The sequence below is a fragment of the Argentina silus genome, assembly GCF_951799395.1.
Source record: "Argentina silus genome assembly, chromosome: 12".
In the NCBI taxonomy this organism is placed as follows: domain Eukaryota; kingdom Metazoa; phylum Chordata; class Actinopteri; order Argentiniformes; family Argentinidae; genus Argentina; species Argentina silus.
Genome location: NC_139666.1, coordinates 5,407,038 through 5,434,307, shown reverse-complemented (window position 1 = coordinate 5,434,307; position 27,270 = coordinate 5,407,038). Strand labels below are relative to the sequence as shown.

At 39.3% G+C, this 27,270-nt stretch overlaps 1 protein-coding gene across 1 annotated transcript in view; it reads right to left on the bottom strand.

Annotated features, from left to right (window-relative positions):
* Positions 1–27,270, bottom strand: part of ttn.2 (titin, tandem duplicate 2) — a gene marked incomplete at its 5' end in the record, with an annotated part of 160,038 nt that overhangs the window by 93,032 nt on the left and 39,736 nt on the right. Inside the window, 45 exons of the mRNA XM_083682079.1 lie at positions 207–263; positions 810–2,591; positions 2,879–2,923; positions 3,604–3,678; positions 3,891–3,968; positions 4,086–4,146; positions 6,057–6,209; positions 8,435–9,048; positions 9,452–9,544; positions 9,920–10,030; positions 10,729–11,262; positions 11,472–11,828; positions 13,281–13,352; positions 14,768–14,845; positions 14,955–15,164; positions 15,627–15,887; positions 16,009–16,276; positions 16,386–16,469; positions 16,628–16,811; positions 16,904–17,189; positions 17,269–17,382; positions 17,503–17,790; positions 18,022–18,312; positions 18,481–18,768; positions 18,894–19,181; positions 19,308–19,586; positions 19,692–19,973; positions 20,093–20,371; positions 20,466–20,753; positions 20,845–21,123; positions 21,212–21,493; positions 21,608–21,886; positions 22,059–22,340; positions 22,656–22,934; positions 23,024–23,311; positions 23,417–23,695; positions 23,808–24,086; positions 24,200–24,478; positions 24,586–24,867; positions 24,956–25,234; positions 25,405–25,692; positions 25,789–26,067; positions 26,169–26,447; positions 26,544–26,822; positions 26,912–27,193. Coding sequence (XP_083538205.1) covers positions 207–263; positions 810–2,591; positions 2,879–2,923; positions 3,604–3,678; positions 3,891–3,968; positions 4,086–4,146; positions 6,057–6,209; positions 8,435–9,048; positions 9,452–9,544; positions 9,920–10,030; positions 10,729–11,262; positions 11,472–11,828; positions 13,281–13,352; positions 14,768–14,845; positions 14,955–15,164; positions 15,627–15,887; positions 16,009–16,276; positions 16,386–16,469; positions 16,628–16,811; positions 16,904–17,189; positions 17,269–17,382; positions 17,503–17,790; positions 18,022–18,312; positions 18,481–18,768; positions 18,894–19,181; positions 19,308–19,586; positions 19,692–19,973; positions 20,093–20,371; positions 20,466–20,753; positions 20,845–21,123; positions 21,212–21,493; positions 21,608–21,886; positions 22,059–22,340; positions 22,656–22,934; positions 23,024–23,311; positions 23,417–23,695; positions 23,808–24,086; positions 24,200–24,478; positions 24,586–24,867; positions 24,956–25,234; positions 25,405–25,692; positions 25,789–26,067; positions 26,169–26,447; positions 26,544–26,822; positions 26,912–27,193 — 12,294 coding nt within the window. The remainder of the gene's footprint in view (positions 1–206; positions 264–809; positions 2,592–2,878; positions 2,924–3,603; positions 3,679–3,890; positions 3,969–4,085; positions 4,147–6,056; positions 6,210–8,434; positions 9,049–9,451; positions 9,545–9,919; positions 10,031–10,728; positions 11,263–11,471; positions 11,829–13,280; positions 13,353–14,767; positions 14,846–14,954; positions 15,165–15,626; positions 15,888–16,008; positions 16,277–16,385; positions 16,470–16,627; positions 16,812–16,903; positions 17,190–17,268; positions 17,383–17,502; positions 17,791–18,021; positions 18,313–18,480; positions 18,769–18,893; positions 19,182–19,307; positions 19,587–19,691; positions 19,974–20,092; positions 20,372–20,465; positions 20,754–20,844; positions 21,124–21,211; positions 21,494–21,607; positions 21,887–22,058; positions 22,341–22,655; positions 22,935–23,023; positions 23,312–23,416; positions 23,696–23,807; positions 24,087–24,199; positions 24,479–24,585; positions 24,868–24,955; positions 25,235–25,404; positions 25,693–25,788; positions 26,068–26,168; positions 26,448–26,543; positions 26,823–26,911; positions 27,194–27,270) is intronic.

Sequence of the window (27,270 nt, the reverse complement as noted above, 5' to 3'; positions counted from 1 at the left end):
AGCATAAGTATGCAAGAGAGCATTAATATGTAGCTGAAGCAAGCCCATTAATATGTAGCTGAAGCAAGCCCATTAATATGTAGCTGAAGCAAGCCCATTAATATGTAGCTGAAGCAAGCCCATTAAGAAGTATGCAAGACAACAATACTGGAAACTAACATACCAACTATGTAAGTTTTGCATAGATGTGAACATGATGGTCTTACCTTTAAGCCCTCTACCTCTCCCTCTGCCTGCGCCTGCTTCCTCTGCTGGTTGTCCATCTGTTTAAAATAGTTTGCATGACTATCCCATATAGACACATTTTTATATTCCAATTTTAAGATTCAAATCCTTTTAAAAATGTTGTATTTATTCTGAATTTCGCATGCAATATTGTGGTGTGGAATATGGTGACATATGGATAAAGGATGATGGGAACATTGTACGCCATGCCACAAACCATGGATTACCATCGAATTTCAGCATGCTGAAATAATCTACATTTTGTATGGATGGAAAAATATTGACTGACATGGAGAAACAACACAAATGATGACAAACATAAACACACAGTGACAAACATTAAAAAGCAAAATCATGACATATTACCAGATAGAACGATGGCCAACATTAACACACAAATGATGACAAACAACACACAATTTTAACAGTATTAACACATGGAATGATGACAATATTAACACGCAACATGATGACAACAAACACTTATAACTTGAAAATATTAAGATGGAAATGAATGGAAATGATTCAGGATGAAAGATGCTTTCTGAGCCATCAATGGTGAATCTCTGCAGCCACCATCTCACCTCGTCTTGTCATCCCTGGGGTCTCGAGTGCCCCTTCCTCTACCAATTCACCCTCCCAATCTTCTGAGGATCCATAACTCTCCCGTGGTTCAAGTTCCCATCCCCAACTTTCTTCTTCATCTTCCTCCTCTACCTCTGGCTCCTCCTCAAACACCTCCTCCTCCAGCTGAGTAGAGACCTTTCTTAACTGCACTACTCCAGGAGAAAGCTCTTTCATTGCAGGCACCTTTCCTTTAGGTTCTTGGGAAATCTTCTCCTCTTGTGGGGATGATTTCTTTGGAACTTTTTTAAGAGTAAATGCCTCAACTGAATCCTTGGGAGAAAGCTTTTTGGGCAGCCTCTGGGAAATCTCTCCACTGGGCCTCTTTTCAACTGAATCCTTGGGTGAAACCTTTTTGAGCAGCCTCTGGGAAATCTCTCCACTGGGCTTCTCAGCTGAATCCATAGGTGAAACCTTTTTGGGCAGCCTCTGGGAAATCTCTCCACTGGGCCTCTTCTCAACAGGAATTGTTGATTCGATGGCTTTTGGCTTTGGTTTTTCAACTGTAGGTGATGGTGTCTTTTTCAGCTCCAGGCCTTTCTTGGTGTGCTCCATATGCTTCAAGGAAATTTCTTTTTCTTTCTCATCATCCTTTGGCAAGAGCCCAAGCTTTTTCAGCAGCACTGGCTTCTCCTCTTCAGGGCTCTTTTGGCTTTTCTTGGATTTTAAAGGTGCTGTCTTTGGAGGACTTGTTTTTTCTTGCTGGGTAGTTCCAGTCTCTTTCACCGTCTCCGGTTCTTTGTCTGGCGTTTCATGTGAGTCAGTTTTCTTAAGGCGGGAATCAGTCTCTTTTGGGGTTTCATCTTTAATAGTTTGACTAGGCCCTTTGCCAAGTGTAGGCTTCTTATCTTCTCCTTCTGTGGGGATTTTCACAGCTTCAGCCTTACCTTTATATGGCTTCAATGTAACACTCTCCCTCTCTTTCTCCTGTGTTGGTATTCGTTTGACTTTTGTCAGTGGTTTATCATCGTCTTGGACTTCTGGGCTTTTTTGAGCTGGAGCCACAGGTTTCAGCACCACTTCCTGTTGCTCTTCTTTATCCTTAGGCACTTTGTCAGCTTTCCTATGACCAACAGGTTCTTTAACCTCATCTCTAGGGGGTCTCTCACCCCTTTTGGCAGCCACAGATTCCTTGTGCTCTTTGTCCCTCTCTGACTCAACAATCCCTGGCTTAGCAGGTTTTTCAAACGGTTTCAACTTAACAATTTCTTGATCTTTGTCATCTAATGGCAGTTTTGACACTTTCTTTGGGGCTACACTGGGTTGTGTAGGTTCCTCTTTTTTCACTCCCTTGGGTGTTTTCTTCAAAGCAATTTTTTCCTCTACCTTGTCATCTTTGGGGATGCTCTTCCGATGAACCATGGAGTCGTCAGTAGAATCTTTTGATTCAACTCCTTTAGGTGTTCCATCTGGTCTCTTTCTGGAGGTATCTGTTTCAATGCGTTTCTCTCTTTCATAACTTCCAGTTCTTGTTACCTCTGTTATAGCCTCTGCATACACCCTCTCTTCAGTGTCATAGATTGTAGTCTTCGTAACTTTCTGAGGAGCTTTGCTTTGTTGTTCTGGCAGATCTTCAGAGGGCACCACAGGCACTTTCCTCAGTGATATGATTTCTTGTTCTTGTTCCTTGTCCTTAGATATTCTGGTTATTTTCTTCAAGGTTGGGATCTCAAATGTTTCCTCTTCCTCAATGTGAATTGTACCTTTTTGGCGGAGAACTGTTTGTGCTGTGCTTGGTTTCTCTGAGACATTAAAGGTTTCACATTACACATAATAACAGCCCACTTAACAAAGAAAATAAGATTTTAACTTTTCACATCACACATTATTCAACCCCTGAGGGTTTCCCTCATTCATAAATAGACTAAGACCAATAAGACAACACAGAACAAACAAACAAAACTCACAGAAAACAATAATGACGTCATAAGAAAAACTGCTGTGCATTCATTTTGAACCAAATATTACTTTGTATGCAAGTGATAATGAAAAATGTTGCAACGTGAAAAACACTGAGTAGTCATCCTACCTTTTTTAGCTGGTCCAGGTGCTGTAACAGGTCCCTTGACTCCATCTAGTACAGCAATTAGAGTTAACATTATTTAGTCCACAGTACCACATATAACCAAAGATTTGAGAGAGAATCTGAGTATGTAGCCAAACACCACCAGAGAGAAAAGGTTCTACATTTTGTATTAAGTATCAATTATTTCTTAAGATGTGAAAATGCAACAATTTCAATCCTCAATGTGCCGTTTCATGGTTGACAGTAGAGTGAGGACATTGGCATGTAATTGAGAGACATTGCCCAATCACTTATTCATCATCTTATTCATACCATTCATATAGGATGATGAATCCCCTTTTCTCTGTGAATGGTATTGGACATGTACCTTAAGGAACCAATCTATCCTGAGTTGCAGGGTTGTTTTCTCCCACAACCAAATCAAAGATGTTGTGCAAGAGGGGAAATATGACATGCTCCCATTTTTAAGGATGAGAACGTAGCAAGAGACACAATGTGACAAGACATACTGTACAGGACCACAGCATGCCAACACACGCTGTGGAGGTAGTTAGGGGTAATACCTACCTGATTAAAACAGTACAACATTAAAACGGGAGACAAACGAAGAACAAGACTGCATTTAAGGAACTAAGAGGCAACCATTTAGTAAAATATAAATACATGTTGAGATGACTTGGAATAAAACCCAAGCAAAAAGATATTTGCTTCAAGATGTGTTTCTCTACCTTCTAGTGGAGTGATCTCTTCCTCTACAATCTTAGTTGTGTCTTCATCTTCATGCTTCTTTGTTTGCGCTTGAACTTTTAAGACAGATTGTGGCTTGCTCGCTTTAAGTACAAAATGTAAATAACATTTTATAAAAGGTTACCACACAGACACATTCTATCCTACATTAAGGATGAAGAGAGTGCTTATATGATATAGAAAACTTGTTATGCTATTCTAAATATGAAACAAGATGTTAGTTTGTCATTTTATGTTCAGATTATACTGAATGTTATGAGCTGAATACCTGGCTTTGTATCTTCTTCTTCTTGCACCTGGAATCTAGGCTTTGGTTCTTCTGTAGCATGTTTCCTGCCTTGTGGTGCTTCAAAATAATGTTTAAGATTTAGGTTTGCCCAAGAAACATTTGTGTATAAATGTCTTTCAAGAGATCACATAAAAGAACACACATGACAACACAAAACAGTGAACAGCAATATACCTTCAAGGTGACTCACTGTCTTTGCCAGTGGCTCAGTGGACTGAGGATGTGATTCCCTCTCCTTTAAAGGTGCTTGAAATGAAATTATACTATAGTCAAAAACATGGCACCACAGATTGGGGTTAACGTTGAACTGCCCAATGAAAACCAAACATATATGACATACAGTACATGTACACGGGCCCTTTTCTCCAATGGGAGCAAAAAAGGGAGTCAAGTCAAGCCACATAACATACACACAAACATACAACAGACAGAACAGCAAGATTTTAAGATTGAAGGAAGATTGGTGTTTTTAAGAGTGTCCTTTACGGACCGAAACATCTTCTTTAACTGAAAGAGACCCCCCTTCACTGGTAGCCGTATTCTTTAGCTTAGACACTTTTAAGAAATCGTGGATCTTGACGCACAATGCAGATCACAGACAAGAGTAGTGACAAAGACACAAATTGTATGACAGACAGTATGAAATGGGTTAGGGTACATACAATGATGAAACATGAACCAATAAGAGACTGTCCAGTTTGACAGTTTGATATATGTTGAAGTGAGTTTGGAATTTGTATCCAAACAAAGTATGAAATGGAATAGACCAATGAAGAGGTGAAACACACAACTTTGTCTTTTTATACCTCTAGAAGATGCTTTTGGAGAGACCTTCTCCTTTTCTTCTTTTTTTGAGGGCAGTGTTGTCGTTGGCAGACTATCTTCAGGTCTATTGACCTCTTCTTTCTTTCTATGTGTTATATCTGTGGAGTCCTCATCAATGGCAGTTGGTTGTAATTCCAAATTAGATGTCCCAATGGCTAATTCTTGCTCCCTGGTAGTAGTTTCTTTAGATTTTGGATAGATTTGGGGAATGCCTGATTCATGGTCCCCCCTTTTGTCAATCAATAATTGTTTGTATGTGATATCTGTTTCGGCAATTGAACCTTGTCTTACAATAGGTTTTTGCCTCGGTGTAGGTTTCTTGTCAAAAGTTTCTTCCTTGGAAAGAATAATGGTGGCAGTTTTGCCCTTTTCAAGAACTTTCCTTGATTGGGTGTCCTGAACAGTATTGGTTATCGCTTTAGATTTATTTAACTCCTGTACTCTCTCTTTTGGTGCCACTTCCTTTAAAGAAAAGCTTTCTGACAAAGACATTTCATCTCTTCTTGTAACAGCGTCCCTGATAGTTTCTTCAGATTTTGTATACATTTTGGGAGTGTCTTCTTCAATATCTATCTTTTTGTCAAACAACAATTCTTCAGATATGATATCTGGTTTAGGAGGTATAGAACATTCTCTTGCAATAGTTTCCCTACTTGTACGTTTCTCAAGAAAAGTTTTCTCCTTTGGAGGAATTACTTTGGCAGGTTCTTTTTTAGTAACTTGTTTAATTGATTGGATGTCCTCAACTGTTGAACACATTTTAGGTGTGTCTGATTCATTTTCCACCTTTCTGTCAATCAACACTTTTTCATAAGTGATATCTGTTTCAGTAGTTTTGGAATCCTTTCTTGCAGTAGGTTCCTGTCTTGTAAGTGTCTTTTCTAAAGTTTTCTCCTTGGGAGAAACTACTGTAGCAGGTTTGCCTTTTTCAGTTATTATCTTTGATTTGATGACCTCAACTGTACAAGGTAACTCTTCATATTTAGATAATTCCTGTCCTCTCTCTCTCTCTTTGGGTGATACTACTTTCAAATGAGAAACGCCTTCTGGTAAAGGTGTTACATCTTTTCTTGTAGCAGCTTCCCTGGCAGTTTCTTCAGATTTAATTGGATACATTTTGTGTGTGTCTGCTACATTGTCCACCTTTTTGTCAATCTGTTTTGTTGTAAGTTTATTGTCTGAAGTTTCCCCCTTGGAAGGAATGACTATGGCAGGTTCACCTTTTTCAATAACTTGCTTATTTGATTGTATGTTGTCAACTGTATAATCTTTCTCTTCAGATTTAGATAATTCATGCCCTTTCTCTTTTGGTGATATTACTTTTTTATGAGGAAATCCTTCTGATAAAGGTATTTGTATTTTGTCTTTGCGTGCATTAGATTCACGATTTGATATTTCTTCCCTATGCGATTCAACTCTAAGAGAAACCTCTGTATCAGCTGTCTCTTGTTTTATTGCCTTATTGTCTTGGATCTTCTGAGGACATACTTTTCTCTCATCTATTTTAAGTGGAATCTCCTCTCTTCTGACTGGCAGATTTGTCCTGTCTAATAAACTTGTTGTAGTAGTTTCATCTTTCTTTAGATGAAGGTCTGCTTTCCTGAGAGTAATATCTGTGTTTTTGACCTCATCTTCCTTGTCAATTACCTGTGATCTATCAGGAGACATGTATGTTTTGATAGGCATTGTTTTACCTTCAGTACTCCCTTTGATTGTGACAGTAGTTTCTTCACATTGTTGAATAATTCTTTTGTCCTCTTTTTTGTCTGATACATTATACTCCTTCTTAGCTATATTGTCCTTTTTAGGAGCATCAACTTTGTTAATCAAATATTCTTCTTTAGCTTGAACTGCTGGGCTGATTGATGTATCTTCCATAACAACAGATTGTTTCTTCATTTCAATTTCATCAATGTAACTAGTTCCTTTCGTTTTAATACCTTCCTCCCGCAAAGACTCCCTCATAAGGGAGCTATCCTGTTCTGCTGGTAAAATTGCGGACTTAATTTGCTTTGTTTTCTTTGTAATTACAACTCTAGTAGCAGGATCCTTCTTGATTGAAACATCAATCTTTTTAGGTGTCAGATCACGTCCTTCATCGTGTTGGATTGGTTTGTTTTCCTGTAGAGTATCTTTGGACTTCTCTGGAACCTTCTGTCGTGATGTTAATATAATGTGCTCCTCAAATGACACATCTGCATATTTTTGTGCCACTTTTTCATCCTGGAAGACTTCCTCTGAAGGAAGACCTCTCTCCATTACACAAGAAACGTCCTGCATCTTTTGAGTTGCTGAAGTTATCCATTGCTCAGTCGTCGGAAGACAAGTAGTCACTTGAAGATTTAAGATGGTTTCAAGAGTTTGCACCAAATGGCGGTGCCAAGAGATGGTGACAAAACACAACAAAGACAAACGTTGTTTAAAAAAGGACAACACAGATAAGATAAGAGTAGTAGAGTAGTAATGGTTTATATAATTCACCTGATGCCTAAAATCTGAGGTGAATTAAGATTTTAGAATATTCAAAATAAAGATATAGTGTAAATGTAAAGAACATTTTCAGCTGTTCAAGAAATGCACTGTGATACCTCGATCTGTTGGAATTCCTTTTCTTTGTGGCTTCACTTCTATTTCTGAAGTTGGTGCAGCAGGAGTTTTCTTGGGAGTCTTGATAACATCAGGTTCTTTAAAGAATAGTTTACTTTTAACTCAAGAGACTCAATGTCGAAAAGCTAAGCACTTTTGACATTATACATGGAAGAGAACTAAACATTAAAACACAAAAACAACTATAAAGTAAACAGTCAATTTCTGAGCAAAGTCTAAGAATGATTTAGCAGCAAAAGGATGCCCCCTAGAACTGGTATGGTAAAAACAAAACTCATACTAGGTATGGTAAAACTTAGTTGCTCTTAAACTGAGTAACACTACTTATTGAACAGATAGATCTGGCCATGGAATCTGAGTGTGTTCCAGACATGCTTTTAGCTTTTGAGCATAACAGCACAGCTGGAACGTTCATCCATGCGCGATTGAAAAAATCTCTTTACATTATAGCCTGGAATAAGTGTATAACAACATGGTAATAACCATGCCAATTACCAGTAATAACTTGTCATTACCAATATCAAGAAAGACCATTACCTAGTTATAATAAGGAAAGGTGGACTGTTGTTTCCATGTAATTCTTATTCTCATTCTTATTCTTATTATTATTGAAAGATGCTTGTATGTTAATACAGTGTTGTTACTAGAACAGGGGTCAGCAACTGATGTTAGGGAAAGGGACATTTAAAGCATATTTGGAGCAGCTAATGAATAACAGGCCTGTCATATTTTAATAGGCTGTGATACACTGGCATTCTATCATGTCTTGGCGGAGATGCATGTCATTTTAAGTAACATACAGTAGTCAGTATTTACAGACTTTCTCCTATTGTTCATAAAGACATTTTATGCTTACAGGAATCTGGCAGGTTGCCAATCCCTGTACTGGAGTAACTTTAGCATTGAAACACAGGTAAAGAGCAACTAAATTAACCACCCTTTTAGCATGTCTTCACATCACCGTAGTTGTATATTAGGCTAATGAAATTGGTAGCTGTATGCACATCAGATTGGAATGTCTACTAAGTATTTGGCTCAAGCATACCTTTGTTAGGAGCTTCTTCCATTTTTTTAGGTTTAATCTCAGGTACCTTCTCAGGTACCATCTCAGGTACCATCTCAGGTATCTTTTTAGGTTTAGTCTCAGGTACCTTCTCAGGTACCCTCTCAGGTACCTTCTCAGGTACCCTCTCAGGTACCTTCTCAGGTATCTTTTTAGGTTTAGTCTCAGGTACCTTCTCAGGTACCTTCTCAGGTATCTTTTTAGGTTTAGTCTCAGGTACCTTCTCAGGTACCCTCTCAGGTACCTTCTCAGGTATCTTTTTAGGTTTAGTCTCAGGTACCCTCTCAGGTACCATCTCAGGTACCCTCTCAGGTATCTTTTTAGGTTTAGTCTCAGATACCCTCTCAGGTACCATCTCAGGTATCTTTTTAGGTTTAGTCTCAGGTACCCTCTCAGGTACCCTCTCAGGTACCTTCTCAGGTACCCTCTCAGGTACCCTCTCAGGTACCTTCTCAGGTACCCTCTCAGGTACCTTCTCAGGTATCTTTTTAGGTTTAGTCTCAGGTACCCTCTCAGGTACCATCTCAGGTACCATCTCAGGTACCCTCTCAGGTATCTTTTTAGGTTTAGTCTCAGGTATCCTCTCAGGTACCCTCTCAGGTGCCTTCTCGGCAGGTACATGCTTTTGTTTTGGCTCCACCACTTAAAGCAGACATGACACACATAAGACATGACCGTGCAATACATCTGTCTAATCAGACAATTTGGCATGTGGTGACAGGTATAATATTTTACTTAAACCATCTTGTCACTATTGTCATAAACATTAAATGACAATGTCTGAAGCAGTCTTCATGACCTACAGTCTGCCAAGGAATATACAGAGCCTTCGGAAAGTATTCAGACCCCTTCACTTTTTCCACATTTTGTTGTGTTATAGGCTCAATTTAAAATGGATTAAAGCTTCATGACAGCAGTTCAAGTAAGATATTACCCAATGTTTAGGACTTCAAACAGACAAAAAAACGGAGGACAAAGAAGAATTCTTGAAGACTGTAAAGAGGTCAGTGCATCATGTGGCTATATCAAACACATAAATCTGTACCTTTTTGTGGCATATCCTCCTTTGGAGTGGCAGTAACCGATTCTGGTTGTTTGGCTGCCTTTGGAGGTTCTGGTTTCTTTTCCTCCAGGGGAACTTAAAAGACCATTCAGGTTTGTTAAAAGAGGTACTGATATAGACATATGCAAGCAAGAGTTGTTTTCAGACACACAAACATCATACAAATCACACTCTATTGAGTGCAAAGCAAACACAATGACAAAAAACAAACATTTGAATTGTGTGCAACCACATCTTTAAAGACATAACAGACAGTGTGACTTTTTACAAAAAAACTAGACAATATCAAACATTTAAACAGACAATAACAATACAGTGACGTTCAAAGCCATGACTGCTGAGAAGATAGAGGTTAAAGAGTAATGGAAGAACGGCCAACCAATCAGGGCTTCAGTGGAAGGAGACATACTGATGGCCTATGAAAGAGGGCTTCAGTGGAAGCTTGTGTACCTTTGGCTGGTACAGGTTTCCTTTGAGGTGCTATATCCTCTTTGTCTGCTTTTTTGGGGATGGGAGCTGGCTGCTGTGGAGTTACCTCCTGCTTTGTTGGTGCTTCTGGCACTTCAAAAGAACATGGAAATGATCAGATACTGATATGTGCTGTGATAAGAAAATAATAACCAGACATAATAGACAAATAGAAAACAACATATGGATCCCTATATACTAATAAGACACATTATGACAGTTACTACATACTGTACAACAGTGAGAAATAATGTGTGAATTGAGTTGCAGTGATGTCATCGTGGATGCAGAGCTTGATAACGAATAGATTGTGAAAGATATAAGAATAGATATAAAGATGCTGCACATGCAGTTACAGCAATGTCCTCAATGTAGGTGATGACACTAATTCCTGTCCCTTAGAGTACAATGATTATCTAAAGCAATAATTATATATATGTTCTCGAAATTCCAAAGAGAATGCACCCCAATTGTCATATTACAGACAGACAGACAGACAGACAGACAGACAGACAGACAGACAGACAGACACACTTTTGACAAACTCAATTTATAGAGACATCAACATTTTACGTTTAGCATTCATAAAAGCTATGGCCTATTAAGAAAGTTAAAGCTGGTGCAAGAGCAAGATTTAGACAACTGTTCAAAGCTCAACAACACAAACATGAACAAAGAGTAGTCACACAAGCATGTTGTCTGTTGGGACAACTTAGTGTGTTGGAAAGCACTGCATAAAAGATTTAGAAAAGCCCAAACAAAACTGCCTCTCTCATGAGAAACTTCAGTACCTTTTTTGGGGGTGACCTCCTTTGGAGCAGTTGGTGCTGGCTCTGGCATTGCAACAGCTGGTGCTGGTTTAGTCACCACTGGCTCTGGCTTGGCAGCCACTGGTTCTGCCTTGGCAGCCACTGGTTCTGGATGGACAACCACTGGTTTTGCCTTGGCAGCCACTGGTTCTGGATGAACAACCACTGGTTTTGCCTTGGCAGCCACTGGTTCTGGATGAACAACCACTGGTTTTGCCTTGGCAGCCACTGGTTCTGGATGGACAACCACTGGTTCTGCCTTGGCAACTGCTGACTCCGGCTTTGTAATGGCTAATGTAGGCTTGGCAACTGCTGGTTCTGGTTTTGTAACTGCTGGCTCTGGCTTTGTAATGGCTGGCTCTGGCTTTGTAATGGCTGGTTCTGGTTTTATGATTGCTGGTTCAGGCTTCGTAACTGCTGTTTCCGGTTTTGCCACTGCTGGTTCTGGCTTGGCAACTGCCACTGTCTTTGCAAGTTCTGGTTTTGGAGTCTCAGGTTTCTTGACCTCCATATGGACTTAAAGTAACATGAACTTTAGATTTAGATTGTGCATAGCAAGATAATACAGCTGCACAGAATGGTTAGATGAAAGAGTCGCTTCACTATTAGAAGCTAAATTAACACCACATTACATACAGAAACATACATTACATTCAAACAAACACAAGAAGTGACATCAGAAAATACAGTAGATACTCCACACAACAAGACAAGACAGGTAATACCTTTGGCTGGTGGAGCCTCTGGTTTCTTTACAGGTGCAGCCTTTGGTTCAGGTTCAACCTTAGTCGCAGGTGCAGCCTTTGGTTCAGGTTCAACCTTGGCTGCTGGGGCAGCCTTTGGTTTAGGTTCAACCTTAGTCGCAGGTGCAGCCTTTGGTTCAGGTTCAACCTTGGCTGCTGGTACAGCCTTTGGTTCAGGTTCAACCTTGGCAGCAGGCGCAGCCTTTGATTCAGGTTTAACCTTGGCTGCAGGTGCAGCCTTTGGTGTAGGTTCAACCTTAGTCCCAGGTGCCACTTTAGGCTCTGGTGGGACTTGTGGTTTTGACTCAGGAACAATATGGGGTGCAGGTTGAGGCACATCTTCAGGTAATACAAAGATCAACATTAGCAATGATACCAGAAATGAACTGTCAAGAAAGTAAAAGCGTGCGCAAAGGCAAGATTAAGACAACTATTCTAAACTCTATACATCAAGCGACAGACGGGGACAAACATATTTGTTACAAGGGACACCGAAGTATGTTGAAAAACATTGCTCATAAGATTTAGTGAAAAAGAAAGGGCAAGAAGCCTTGACAAAAACACACACACAGAACACAGATTTTAAGATCTGACAGAAGAATTATTATTAGTATTAAACATTTTAAGTAGTAGGGGCAATAAAACAAGTGGAAAACCACAATATACCTTTCTCTAATGGGGCCGGTACGGGTTTGCCTGTTGGAGCGGGCTTGGGGACTGGCTTCTTAGCCTCTTCATATTCTTTTTAAGATATTGAAAGTGAGAAATTAAACACACAGACATACAAAGAGTAGAGATACTGTTATAGCACTCATGCAATGCAAAACAAGAAAAGTAAAGAAACAAGATGACAAAAACTAGGTTTACATTCAAGTCAAACAAGTCAAACAATCAACAAAACTGACAGATCGATTTTCAAGACAAAAACAACAAATATGACAAGATGGTGAGACGGTAACATCATTGTTGATATACAACTATACCTTTGGGAGAAGGATGTTCCTTTTTCTCTGGGACAACTACTGCAGAGATCCTCTCCTCAACAGGCCTTTTGGTTTCAGGTACTTGAAAATATTATCAAAGTAAGTGAATTTACCCTATTTGTGTTATAACTGAGAACAGAGTATGTATACATACATACAATGACTTCACATACACTACTAGAGGTTACTTTACACAGAGAACAACCACACAGATATAGGTAGAGAACATTCAGTATAAGAGAGACAAACATGTAAGATAATTTATCAACATCTGTGAACATATTAATGACATTTAACACAGAAGAAACTCAGTTATAGAGATATTTGGATACCTTTAGGTGGTACTGATGGCTCTCGCACAGCTGGTTTAGGATGCTTGTCCTCTGGTTTCTTGTGAGCTTCAGGAACTTTAAAGACACTTATTCTGTTAGCCCAATATAGCAAAGCTCTAACTAAGGTAAACATCCATGCATGTGAATGTACAGTAAGACAGTACATGAGATGTGAGACAGTACATGAGATGTAAGACAGTACATGAGATGTAAGACAGTACAAACAAACAAACAAAAAGCCACTACAGAAATGTAATCAATTTAAGAGTAAAGCATAAAAGAGCACAATAACTGACAGCACAAAACCAAGGTTAGGTTATCACATTAAAGTAACTTAAGCACAACAGGGACAATTTTAAACACGGTTGTAACAAAACCAAGCTGTCAAAGAGTTCAGTACATGACACATGAACAAGACTGAAAATGTGTTTGCTAGAACATTGCATTAAGCCAAGACAGTCGTAAGCTTTTGATACCTTTGATTGGAGCTTCCTCCCTCATTCCAATAGTGGTACTCTGGACAGACTCATCCACAGGCACTCTTGGGGCTGATGAAACAATGATAATAGATTTAGACTAATTGCTCATTTAGTGAAATAAATAAGGAGAAAGTTAAGGATAATAAAACACAAATATACACACAAATAAAATGACTGCTGTGGGGGAAAAGGAGAAGACAAAAGATTTGTGAATGGGTACCTCACAAACAAACACCCATATGTTCACTCAGACACAATAATAAGACAAACAAGGAGGAACCCATGCATCTTACAGTATACAAAGATATTTTCAAAGAGTGGCTCAAACATAACAGATGAAGATGACCATTATAATCACCACATACAGTACAGTATATGCATGCAGATGTATGTCGTAACATAAAGGAGTTTTAAGGTGGAAAAAGTGTTAAAGATATTGTATAATCCTGTGGATTAGCAGATATGTGAACTGCAATGGCATGTTCTATGGGGATACCTTTAGTTGCAGAAATCTCAATCTCCTCTATTACTCTCTCTTCTGTCCAGCTTTCATACTCTAGCAAAGGGTAACAATGAAAATAATGAAAAAAGGCTAAATCGATATATATATAAAATATGAGATGGAAGCACACGTGAATGAGATGGTAGCACACGTGAATGAGATGGTAGCACACGTGAATGAGATGGTAGCACACGTGAAGCACACGTGAATGAGATGGTAGCACACGTGAAGCACACGTGAATGATGGAAAAGACAGGGAATTTTGGTTAGGTGATAATAGAAAGATGAAGAATATTTTCAAACATGTACAAATGTGAAAAACACATACAGACGTGTACAAACGTGAAGATGGCTAAACTGTCGCAGACGATATTAAACTATTTTTATGATGTTAATCTCACCGCAATCATTGAACAATAATGAGTTACATTATGAAGGTTATCAGGGGGTTGATGAGGGTGATGGAAATAATTTGATTAATACAATAAAATAAATGAAATGCCATATACCTCTCATTTCCATCTCTTCTTCATAATGATAGCGTTCAGAAGACTCTTTAAAAGACATACATTGACATTGAGTTGTAATATTCAGTTGTCTTTAGATTTGTATCGATGTACATTATCCAATGCCGATCTTACTGCATGTCCCATTCTTACCTTTAATAGTAACTGAAGAAGGCACATCAGGCCCCTGTATTGATGAATCTGGGACATCTAAAGGATGTTGAATTTGATTTGAATGATTGAAAGGACATAGATATGTTTCCACGTTAGTAGATTGTATTATTGTCAATTGACTAGAAATGTGATCAGTAATTATGATACATTTTAGGGATTTTGAGGCAGAAATAAAATACTTACCATAAGGTACCCTTCCTAATTCAATTTCTGTGAAAAAGGAAGGTTGAATATTAAATACTAAATATAGCAGAAGTGCAAACAGCCAAGAAAGGTTCTACCTAACTAGTAACTGTACCAACCTTTGCCTGAAAGGTAAAGCTCAGCTGTGCTTTTGGCTTCCCCTCTGGGCTCCAATCTTACAATCACTGAGTAAACGCCTAAGGGATTAGTAATGAAGATTGTTTAAAATCCATTCACATAATGATTGTATTGAAAAGGGAGACGAGAATATCTTGGAAAGGTCTGGTTTGATGCAGCTCTACACACCTTCATCTTCAGCGGACACATTGCGGATGATCATAAAGTGTCGCCGGCCTTCACTTGTGAAGTTATACTTTGGGCAGTCTTTAAGTTCCCAAGTGTCTTTGTACCATGTGACGATTGCATTGTCAAAAGACACCTCACATTCAAAGGTGGCAGACTGGCGCTCGTTGACCTCAATGTTCTGGATACGTTTGGTGAAGTGAATTTGTTCAGCTAAAACAGATAAGATGTGGGTGAAAAATGTTGTTTGAATGTTTCTGATTATCCTCACAATTCAAATTCAACCACATTTTTGTCCAAATTTAAACTGCCAAATATCCAATTAGTTGTGAGGTTAGAGTGTCTTCCACAATGCATGATGACAGTGTTTGGATGAGTCGAAAGGATGAAAGTCAAGATGGACAAAGACAGAGAGAAAGTGAAACGTTGGTTTGTTGGAACGTTGCAAGATCAAAGTGTGAGAATGCAGAAAAATGATAGAGAGAATTCCACGAAGAAAGACCAAATGGAAAATGAAAATAGAAAAAAGAAGAAATGACAGAAAAACTAATAAAGTTAATTTTAAAAGTTAAAAGATTGATGGAAATCTTTAGATTGAGTTGAAAGAGGTTAGTTTCTGATTTAGTCTAATCCGCAACCTATGCAACAGTTAATTAATGTTTCATCAGTACAAACCTTCAACCCATAGATCTGCAGTTGATTCAAGGTTGTCATATCTGCAGGAATAACGTCCTTGGTCTTCTGGTCGGAGGTCTTTGATGAAGAGCCTTTGAATCTTATCTTTCACCTCAAATGTGAATCTGCCCTTTGGTTCTAAAAGCTTTCCATTCTTAAACCACTGTGTCTTTACATTAGGGATAGAGAACTGGCAAGTCAGTGCGCAAGTTTGCCCTTCCTTACCCGCAACTTCCTGTAGATGTTTTTCAACTTCAGGTTCTGTAAAACAGAAAGAACAAGAACAAAGGTGCATGTCCATTAATAGTGACAGATAAGGAGACCTGTATAAGTAACATTAATATTAGTGTAGGATATCAAAATCAAATGTATGGATACCCACCCATCACCGTCAATTTGGCACTGGAGATGTGTGGGCCACAGACAACACGGTAATTGCCCTGGTCTCTGGTCTGACACTGCTTGATCTTCAGTATGTGACGGTCACTGACAATGCTGATTTCATATTTGTCGCTGTTGTCAAGCTTCTGCGTTCCCTTGTACCAGGACAAGGTGATCTCTGGGAAGTTGATCTTGATGTCACACTCAAAGACAGCCTCCTTGTTTGTGACTGTAATATGATCTGCAATGTCCTTCATCACCGTGACAGGCTACAAGGAAATTATTTAGAGATGCTTTGACAGGAGTGTAAACACAGTACATATCAATACTATTGTCAATATCAAAATTTGTTGATTATGTAGATAATCAGGAACATACCTCAGTATGTTCCATTCTCTTTTGTAGATCAGCCACAAGTTTTGCCATGTCCTCGTCAGATTCGCGATCTCCTTGTTCCATTTCCTTAATCACACAAAAGACATAGTAGAACATTGAATTTACTGCTTGTATTTGTTGACACAGAACCCAGTATGCTGTTCCTTTCAGCAAAGACATACAGTATATAGGCGTATTTCGTCAATAATATTTTATGTCTCAGGCAAGCCATCATATTAATTTACCGGTCTTCCACTTTCTTCAGCTTTCTCCCTCTTCAGCTGCTCAATAGCCTGAAGAAGGCCACGGAAGTCTGTGATTCCATACATGCGAGCATATTTCTCATACTCTTTAGGGTCCACATTCCTGAGCAACTCCACTATATCAATGTCTTTACCCTCCTGTGGACTTTTCTGTTTGGATGGTGTCCTGTGTAGGAAATAAGGAGATGGGAAACTAATGTTAATGTTGTTTCTTGAAAGATAAATAAGAATTATTCACACAAAGGAAAATTCACTCACTTCTTCAGTTTTGCTCTGAAGTCTCCCTCGAGTCCAGCAGCCTCTTTCTTTTCATCAACATTCAAGTCAGGGTTGCATTCAATTTCTCCATGTTTGTTGGACGCAACACATCTGTACTGTCCAGAGTCTGATTTTGTCACTTCTTTTATCTCCAACTTGGCCTCCTGGCCCTTCTGCTCAATAGAGATGCGACCGCCATGAGTGATCTGCCTCCACTTGCCCTTCATCCACTTGACGTTAGGAATAGGATCACCTCCAACCTTGGCAATGAACGTTGCAGTACCCTCTGTAAAATAACACAAAGTCATTTAAGGTATCACTCGTAAATATTTAAATAATTGTAAACTTAAATTACTCATACTTACTCTCAGATACATGAATAGTCTTGGGCTCTTCAATGAAGAACAAGTTGTCCAGTTTCTTTACAGGTGCTGCTGTTTGAGCAGCCTCAGTGGGTGAAGGTGTTGCTCCAGTTTTTGCTACAATAAAATATAATTTAACAATTTTGCTCATATGGGCACTAATACATGGCTTCCAAAAACTAATTCAATGATTGTTAAAAAATGACTTTGATAAAAATGTTCATATGAACATAGTACCTTTCACTGTCACTTTGGACTTGCAGAATTCACTGCCAGCATCATTGGTAGCCTTGCAGAGATAGTCCCCTGCATCTGTTGTTGATGTGCGGCTGACCTCCAAAGAGGCGGTGCCATCAGCAAAAACGATTCTAGTGTTAGAAGAGGATTTCAATTCATTCCTGTCCTTCATCCACTGAATCTTCAGAGGAGAGGATCCACGAACATGGCAGGTGAGATTCAGCTTCTCACTCTCGTTCACAGTCACAGGTTTGAGAGGGATGTCAAATGTAGGAGGCTTCTTGTGCTCTGGATTTAGAGGAAAGAGTTATGGGGAAATATGATTGGTTTCAGTTGTATCAATACAATGATGATTTTTACCTCCATCAGCCTCAACTGGTTGGTTGTCTGCTGTTTTATGGACATGAAATGTCACCCCTAGTGTTCTGTGTATCACACAATTATTACACACGTTACCTAGGTCCTATTTTCTATGCAAATTACATGAGGAATAATAAACAAAATATGCTATGAACTCACCAGTTATGTTAACTGACACGTTGCAGGAGGCACTCCCAGCTTCATTGGTGGCTTTGCAGGTGTATGTGCCACAATTTGACCTGTTGGAGCTCTTGATACACAGCACAGCTACATTGCTCTTGAAGGACATTTCATAGTTATCGGAGCTGTAGATTTCACTGTTATCTTTGTACCAACTGATAGTCATGGGTTGAGATCCAGATAAGCGACCCTCGAGCTTCACCAACTTGCCCTCTGTTTCCTCAATAGTCTCTGCAGGTTTCCTGGTGAAAGAGGGTGGGACTTTGCGCTCTGAAAATGAAATAAAAGCATTTTTGGTTATGAGTAATGTTCATATGAAGTAGGATAATAAGAAAGGTTAAAGCAGACAAACTTATTATTGCGAAAGTGCTATCCACTAAGATAGAAGAGAGGACCGTATTACAAACACACTGATATCGGTGGCAAGTGGTCAAATACCTTTCACAGAAATGTCAGTGGAACAAGAATCCTTTCCAATTTCATTAGAGGCATGGCAAAAGTAACGCCCAGAGTCTGATTTATCTGCCTTCAGAATAGTAAGGTGTGGGGTGTTGTCCACACAGGTAATCTTGTAGTTTCCCCCTGAGCGGATGTCTTTGTGATCCTTTGACCAAGTGACTTTTATTGGCAAAGATCCCGTCATGTGGCATTCTAGTTCCACACTATCCCCGACTGAAACATCCTCAGGCGACAGCTTTTTATCAAAGACAGGGGGGTATCTCGGTTCTAGAAGTTCAATGGAAGAGTGGGAGAATAGAACAAACTTCAAAATTAAAACATGTACAACGGTATAATGAAACAAACTCACATTCCCAGCAAGCAAACAATTTCTTAGCAAAAACCAGACAGACCTTGAAGAGTGAGTTTGGCTCTACAGGAGCAGGTTCCAACACTGTTGGTAGCAACACAAGTGTACTCCCCAGAGTGCCTCATTTCTCCTCTGGTGATTTGTAGGACAGCAGTGTTATCATCATAAGACATGGAGTATTCATCTTTGTGTTTCAAAGTGTCACCATCCTTTAGCCAAGAAATCTCGATGGGAGAGGACCCTGCCACACGACACTCAAATCTGACTGCCTGTCCTTCAGTCTGTTGAAGACTTGTGATTTTCTTGGGGAAGGATGGTGGGGTTTTTGCCTCTGGAATAGGATCATTTATAAAAAACAATGTAATGACATTAGCTGCAAAAGTCTTGGATGAAATCTTTCATCCCAGTACATACACAATGAATTCAAACTATGAAAGCGTCCTAAATAAAAGATCACCTTGGACTGTTAGTCGGCAGATGGAGGAGGCAGATCCTATGCTGTTTTCAGCTTTGCAGGTGTATTCACCAATATCCGATTTTGCTGCTTTGCTTAATTTAAAACAGGCAATGCCTTTGGAATACTCTAATTTGCAAGTTGGCGTGGACCGCACCTTCCCATCAGCTTTAAACCAAGACACTTTTATGTCAGGGGTCCCTCCGATATGGCATTTCAAACAAACTGCATCACCCGCAGTCACTTCCATTGGCTCCAAATTCTCAATGAAATAAGGTGGTTCTGAAGTGACAGATATACACCATTAAGTAAAACAACAATCAAATAAAAACCAAACACATTTAGGATAATTACAGTATACTACAAGATCAATGAAGGTGAACAGACCTAAAATGGACACTTGTGCATGGCAGGTGTCACTTCCAGCATCATTGGATACTTCACAAGTGTATTTGCCACTTGCTTCTTTACCATCAGTGTTTAAACATTCCATAATGCAGGAGCTCTCAGTGGTGGTGATGTTGTACTTATAAGACGCAAATATCTGCTGACCATCCTTAAACCAGGTAACTGAAATATTTGGGCTTCCAGTGTATGTGCATTCAAGTATCAATGGTTTCCCCTTTTCAACAGAGAGGTCCTTCAGCTTCTTAAGAAAGCGTGCAGATTCTGAGTAAAATGATACAAAAATGAGTTAGACCACATTCTAGTTGGTACATTTTTTTAAAGGAATAGAAATGTGAAATGAAAATATATGAGCTTTTGGTACATTAGAACTGTTAACAAACCTTTCACAGACAGGTTAACTGGGCAACTTTCCTTCCCAGCATCATTAATGATCTGGCATGTATACTCTCCAGCATGTGATTTGTCGATTTTGAATAATTCCAGAGTGGCTTTATTGTCTCGTAGAGCAATTTCACAGGTCCTTCCAGACATAATTTCTTTGCTGCCCCTGAACCATTTGAGTTTCAGTGGGGCACTTCCTTTCACAATGGCTGAGAAAGTGACATTTGTGCCAGGCATTGCCTCCATTGGCTGAGGTTGAACCACGAAAGAAGGAGGTTCTAAATACAAAAAGATAATTTCTTTAAGGTTGCAGACTTTTAACATGTTACATCACAATGCAATAGAACACATGCAAACTCAATAGTTACTGACCTTTCACAATGAAAGAGGAACTGGTGTCATTGGCGCCCGCCTTGTTTATGGCTTTGCATTTATACACTCCAGAGTCTGACAGCTTAAGAGTGGGCACTTTGAGTGTGCAGGTGTTGTCACTGAATGCAATCTCATAATTTGGTCCACTCCTGATCTCCTCTCCATCATGGTACCAGGAAATAGTGAAAGGTGGAGAACCAGAAACTTTGCAATCCATTTCACCGGGTTTTCCAACAATAGAATTAGAATCCTTCAATTTCCGTGTAAATGTTGGAGGTATGATTTTATCTGTTTAGGAGGACAGGATTAGTAACCAGGGCATTACAGAATACACACAAATGTCATATACTGTCATATACTGTAGGAAATGACCACCAACCTAGAACAGTGAGGTTTATTTTGCTGAGGTCACAGCCAACCTCATTTTTGACTTCAAATGTGTATTCTCCTGTATCAATTCTCTCTGCTGACAAAACCTTCAGACTGGAGATCATCTTGGAGAAGGAGATTTTGTACTTCCTGCCAGAGGAGAGCTCAGCACCATCCTTGAACCACTTTGGTTTCAGTTCTGGTGTCCCGGACACAGTGACTTCTAGGGCAGCAATATCGCCTGCTGTGACACTGAAAGACTCTGTTTTATCCAATATTTTGGCAGGCTCTGTAAATTAAAAGATGAACAGAGATGTTCTTACAAACCTGAAGGACAAAAAAAACAAAGACTGCAAGCAAAATATAATTTTACAAACCTAAGACAGTCATGTTAGCAAAACATTCCACAACTCCGGCATCATTTCTGAGTTGACAGGTGTATTTGCCAGCAGTGGTCATGTCCGCCTTAAAAACTTTAAGAGTGATCTGGTTGTTCTCAAAAGATATTTTCCGGTTGTCACCATCTCTGAGAATGTGATCCTTATCTTGAACCCAAGACACAGTCATTGGCTGAGAGCCTTTGACGGAGGCCATTAGGGTGACTTCCTCACCATATATAACTGTCATATTAGACAATTTCTTGACAAACGACGGTGGTTCTGAAGAGAGAATAAACATAAAGAGAGGAAAACACATGGTGATAAAGTAATTTAAGGTCAAAGGTTTGAATTCAATGATCACGAAAATATCCATGGAGCCTGCATTCTACTAACCTCTGAGTCTAACTGTAGTATGGCAGGTTTCACTTCCTACGCTGTTTGATGCCTTGCACTCATATTCGCCAGCATCGGAGGCCTCTAATCCAATTATATGAAGAGTGGCAGAGCTACCCTCATTGACCATCTTATACTTTCTGCTTTGCTTAAGAGGCGTTTTGTCTTTGAACCAGTTTATCTCAAAGGGTGCTGTGCCATTCAGCTCACAGAATAGGCTGGCATCTTTTCCCTTCATTCCTTCAACAGGCTGAGGTACTTTGAGGAAAGATGGTGGGTCTAAAAAAAAGATTTGAGAATAATTTAGAGGCAAAGCAGCATTGTTTGTTACATGCAGCAAACCATGTTCACATCAATAGTGTCACTCTTTATCCCGACCAGGCAGTTTAATGAGATACAAGTCCACAATATAATATGGAATACATCAAGATGCAACCATTCAGTGTCTAACCTTTGACTGTAAGAGTGGTGCTGCAGCTTATACTTCCAGCATCGTTCTGTGCTTCACAGGTGTAGACTCCATTGTCATCCAATCTTGTAGTGGGGATCTCAAGGACTGCCATTGAGTCAACAAATGATGTTCTGTAGTTGTCACCATCTGTTATCTTATTGTCATTTTTGTACCAGCACAATCGTAGAGGGGGTGCGCCAGTAACTTTGCATTCAAGACGGAGTGGCTCACCCTGCTTCACAAACTTTGTGGGTGACAATTTCAGGACAAATTCAGGAGGTTCTGTAAAGTCAAAAAAAAATATACGAATATTAACTGATGTAAAACACATGAGCTTGAAAAGGTGGATGAATATAAGGCAGGGGATGAGCTGCAAAAAGAGATTAGTTGATGAGTCGATGATCTGTTAGAGATGGGGGAGGCAAGTTGAAATTGCAAAAGCATCTAGGTGACATAGTACTTAACAAACAGTTGTTGATGAAGGAGCTGTGAAAATGAGGGAGCTGTGAAAATGAGGGAGCTGTGAAAATGAGGGAGCTGTGAAAATGGAAAGATTGAAGCAGTTGAGAAAGAGCTAAAAAAAGAGCTAGTTCCAACCTTTCACTGTTAGGTCAGCACTACATCTTTCTGAGCCAGCGTCATTGCTAACTTGGCAAGAGTAAACGCCACTTTGCAGAATTCCAACTGAGTAAAGATCTAAGAAGCAAGATAAGCCTTCCAGTCCAGTAAAACATGAGGGTCCAGTTAGGAGTTCAGCATCATCCTTGAACCATTTCACTGTAAAAGGCGGCGTTCCTTTAAAGGTGCTCTTAAAGCGTACATTGGCATTAGGGAGAGCAGCCTGGGATTCAGGCATCAGCACAAAGCTTGGTGGCTCTAAAGAAGACAATATGTACCAGGTTAATGAGCTAGGTCCCAAGTGAGAAAAATAGAAATAGTACAAATGTCATTAAATTCATTCATACCTTTTACCCTCAGTGCTCCGCTGCATTCACAACTTCCTGCTTTATTTGTTATTTTGCAAGAGTAAGTGCCTGTGTCAGCTCTCTCTAAGTGTTCAATCTCCAATGAAACAGTATTGTCTTCATGAACAAGTTTGTGTTTTCCACTACCAGTAAGTTGGTTCCCATCTTTCTGCCATTCCACAGAAATTGGAAGAGATCCAGATATTTTGCATCCAATTTGCACAAAAGATCCCAATATTTCCTGCAGTTCCTTCAATGGTTTGATGAAGCTTGGGGGGATAGTTTGTTCTATTCACAATAACAACAACAAAACAATCAAAACTATATTCAATTCTAATTCTAACTAATATGTTAGCCATCATATTATTTTCAATGTGACATGTTTGCACTGACCTAGTACAACCAATTTGACTTTGCAACTGCTGGTGTCAATGTGGTTTGTGACCTCAAAATGATAGTCTCCTCCATCCTCCATTTGAACTGATTGAATCTTAAAGCTACTAAGATTATTCTCAAAGCTAAGTTTGTGCTGTCTACTTGAAAGGATTTCCTTGCCAGCTTTCATCCACTTTACTTTGAGCTCGGGAGAGCCAGACACTTTGCAGTCTAAACTGACTGGATCCCCAGCAGTCACTTCAATCACTTCTACCTTCTCTGTGATCTGAGGTGGCTCTAAAATGAAGACAAAGACATATACATTTCTGTCAGAATAAATCAATTTCAAAGACAAGCTTGACCACAATTGATGAATAATTGGCAGGCAAATATATAGACAAAGACACACCTTGCACCAAGAGGGTTGCAAAACACTTTTCTTGTCCAGCCTCATTCATGACCTGGCAAGTATATTTTCCACTGTGACACACTTCACAGGCAGGAATCCTTAGGGTTGCCATATTATTCTCAAAGATCCGTTCAATCTTAGGATCTTCCAAGATCCAGTTCTCATCTTTTTGCCATTGAACAGACAGAGATGGTGACCCCATCACAACACACTGAAATTCAGCCAGTTTTCCCAAAATACTGGCAATGTTTTGGATCTTGTTCACAAACGATGGTGGTTCTAACATAAAATCAATGATACATTATTTGCACTGGTCATCATCAAAAGATAATAATGAGTCGTCATGGAAGTAATGTTATTTATGATGACAGTGCAATGTGAAAGAAACAAACCTTTCATGTGGAGCGTAGTCCTACAAGAGCAGCTTCCCACCTCATTTGCTACAGTACACTGGTATTCACCAACATCTACACCATCACATTTCTGTATTTGAAGTCTCAAAATGTCATTAATTTGCGACATATTGTACTTTGTGCTGGATTTGATTTCTTTTGAATCTTTGTGCCAGGTAATCTCAAATGGAGCTGTGCCAGTTACTTGACACTCAAAACACGCATTTGAGCTCTTCACAACATCAGCAGGTACCAATTGTTTAACAAAAGATGGTGGCTCTGAGATAGAGAAAATAGATAATTAATTTAGTGTTATCTGATTTGTCATAATGTTCAAAAAGATACAATTGTTCTTAGTAACATAATTCAACCTAATCTGATCCTACCTTTCACTTTGAATTCCATACTGCAGCTTTCACTGCCAGCTTCATTGCGGGCCTCACAATAGTACACTCCACTGTCTTTAGTATCAGCAGCACAAATCTCTAAGGTTACAAGGGAGTTAGCGTAGGACATTTTGTATTTGTCACTAGGGCTTATTTCATTCCCATCTCTGAACCAGTAGATATCAATCTCTGGAGTTCCAGTCAACTGGCATTCAAATACTTTACTTTGCCCAGGTTTCACAGCCGACACTTTGTCAGGTGTTCGAGTGAATTTTGGAGGCTCTATAAAATAAACCCAAAAAAATAAGTATGACAGAAGTATGATTTGGAAACTAATCACAAGGAAATAAAGATAAAAATCAATAAAAACCTTTGACAAAGAGTGTTGCTTGGCAAATGTCGGAGCCAACATCATTGTGTATTTCACAGACATAATCTCCAGAGTCTGAGGCTTTGGCAAAGAAGAGCTCCAGTGAAGTTGAGGTGTTATCTTTTATCACAGAGTGATCAGAGCCTGATGAGATCTCCCTTTTGTCTTTGAACCATTTAATGGTCAAGGGTGGAGTGCCGGACAGAAGGACATTAAACTGGACCTTTGATCCAGGCAAAACATCCATTGATTCAGGCTTTTCAAGAATAGATGGTGGTTCTGTTGATGGAAAGAGGAAGAGGTGCATATCTCAAATTACTTTAACTTTGTAACATAGGAATATGTACTGTATACTGTCAGAATCATAGTTTAACGTCAAGAAACCTACAAAATCTAATATTAGATGTTATTAATCCAGTAATACAGAAAACTAAAATACATATCCAAACCTTTCACTAACAAAGCACCAGAGCACTGGTCACTGCCTGCTTTGTTTTGAGCAATGCAGGTATAGCTGCCACTGTCCGCACTGTCAAGACGACTAATTTCCAGAAATGCTGTGTTTTCAAAAAATGTGCATTTGTGCTTCTCATCAGCCTTGATCTCTTTCTCATCTTTGTACCAGAGTACATTTATGGGCAAGGAGCCAGACACAAGACACTCCAAGTGAGCAAACGATCCTTTGATACTCTCCATTTTCTTCAGTTTTCTTGTGAAAGATGGTTTAAGTATTTGATCTAGCATGAATACAAATTAAAGTAGTTAGAATTATGTAGAAGAGCACATATGGCAAGGTCAAAATATTGATTTAAAAGATCTATGAATTGGCTAACCTAGAACAGTAACATCAACTTCACAAGAACTGCTTCCAGCATCATTTGAAACCTCAAAGGTATATTCCCCACTATCACTTTTCTCAGTAGAGAGGATCTTCAGTATGGAGTTCTTATCTGTGCTTTGCACTTTATATCTTTGGCCTGACGTCAGCTCCTTTCCATCCTTCAGCCATTTGGCTTTGAGAACTTTGGTTCCTGAGAACCTGCACTCAAGTGTAGCAGGATCCCCCAATGTAACACTGACAGATTTTGCTTGTTCAGTGATATTTGCTGGTTCTGCGATTGACAAGACACAAGACAACGAGTTGTAATAATCAGACTAAATAAGACTAACAGAAACTGCATTTAGAATAACTCAATCAAGCATTTTAACCAACCTTTGACTGTCAATAAAGCAGAGCATTTTTGGCTCCCAGCTTCATTTTGTGCCTGACAAGTATATTTCCCACCATGTTTGGCTTGAATATCTGTAATATGCAGCAGTGCAGTCCTGTTTTCATAGGATATTTGCACATGCTCAGCTTCTTTGACCTCATGATCATCCTTCAGCCATGATACAGTCATTGGTAGAGATCCTTTCAGAATGCATTGCATAGAAACCTCACTGCCAACTAGAGAATTTATGTTCTCTATTCTTTGCAAAAAAGATGGTGGTTCTAGAAGAGGAAAAATAAATGCGATAATGTGAGAGTCTATCAAATGTAGCAGTTTGATACATTTCAAGTCAAGATCTTCATGATCTTCACACCCACCTTTCAGTGTCACCTCACAATCACAAGATGACTTTCCGACTTCATTTTCTACTGTACATTGATATGTTCCAGTTTCTCCAACTTCAAATGCCAAAATCTGGAGGGCAACTATGTCATTGTTTACACTTATTTTGTGTCTTTTATCATTTCTGATCAGCTTTGAATTTTTGTTAAAAGATACGTTGAATGGAGCGGAGCCTGAAACTTGTGCCTCCAGCATAACATTAGAGCCTTTGATAACTTCTTTGTGTTCGATGGTCCTCATAAACACTGGGGGTTCTAAAAGAAGATGGCAGTCAAGTCAAAACACAGTCCAAGTTGTCAACTTTAGCATATATAAACCTAATTAAGAAGAACATTGAACATACCTTTTACAGTAACTGTGCTGCTGCATCGGTCACTACCAGCGTCACTTGACGTCACACAAACGTAATCTCCACTATCATTAACAGTGCTGTTGACAATCTCCAGTGAGGCCACTAGGTTGGATAAGGTCATTTTGTATTTATCATTTGGTTTTATCTCTATCTCGTTCTTGAACCACTTAAAACTGATCACGGGGGTGCCAGTTGCTTTACACTCCAACATTACGGCACTGCCATGGGTTACTAGTTTTGTAGACTCAAGCTTCATCACAAACATTGGAGGTTCTAAAAGAAGAGTTTGATCATGATTATCAGAGTAAGTAACAAGCATTAACAGAATACAAGAAAAACACCAAATACAT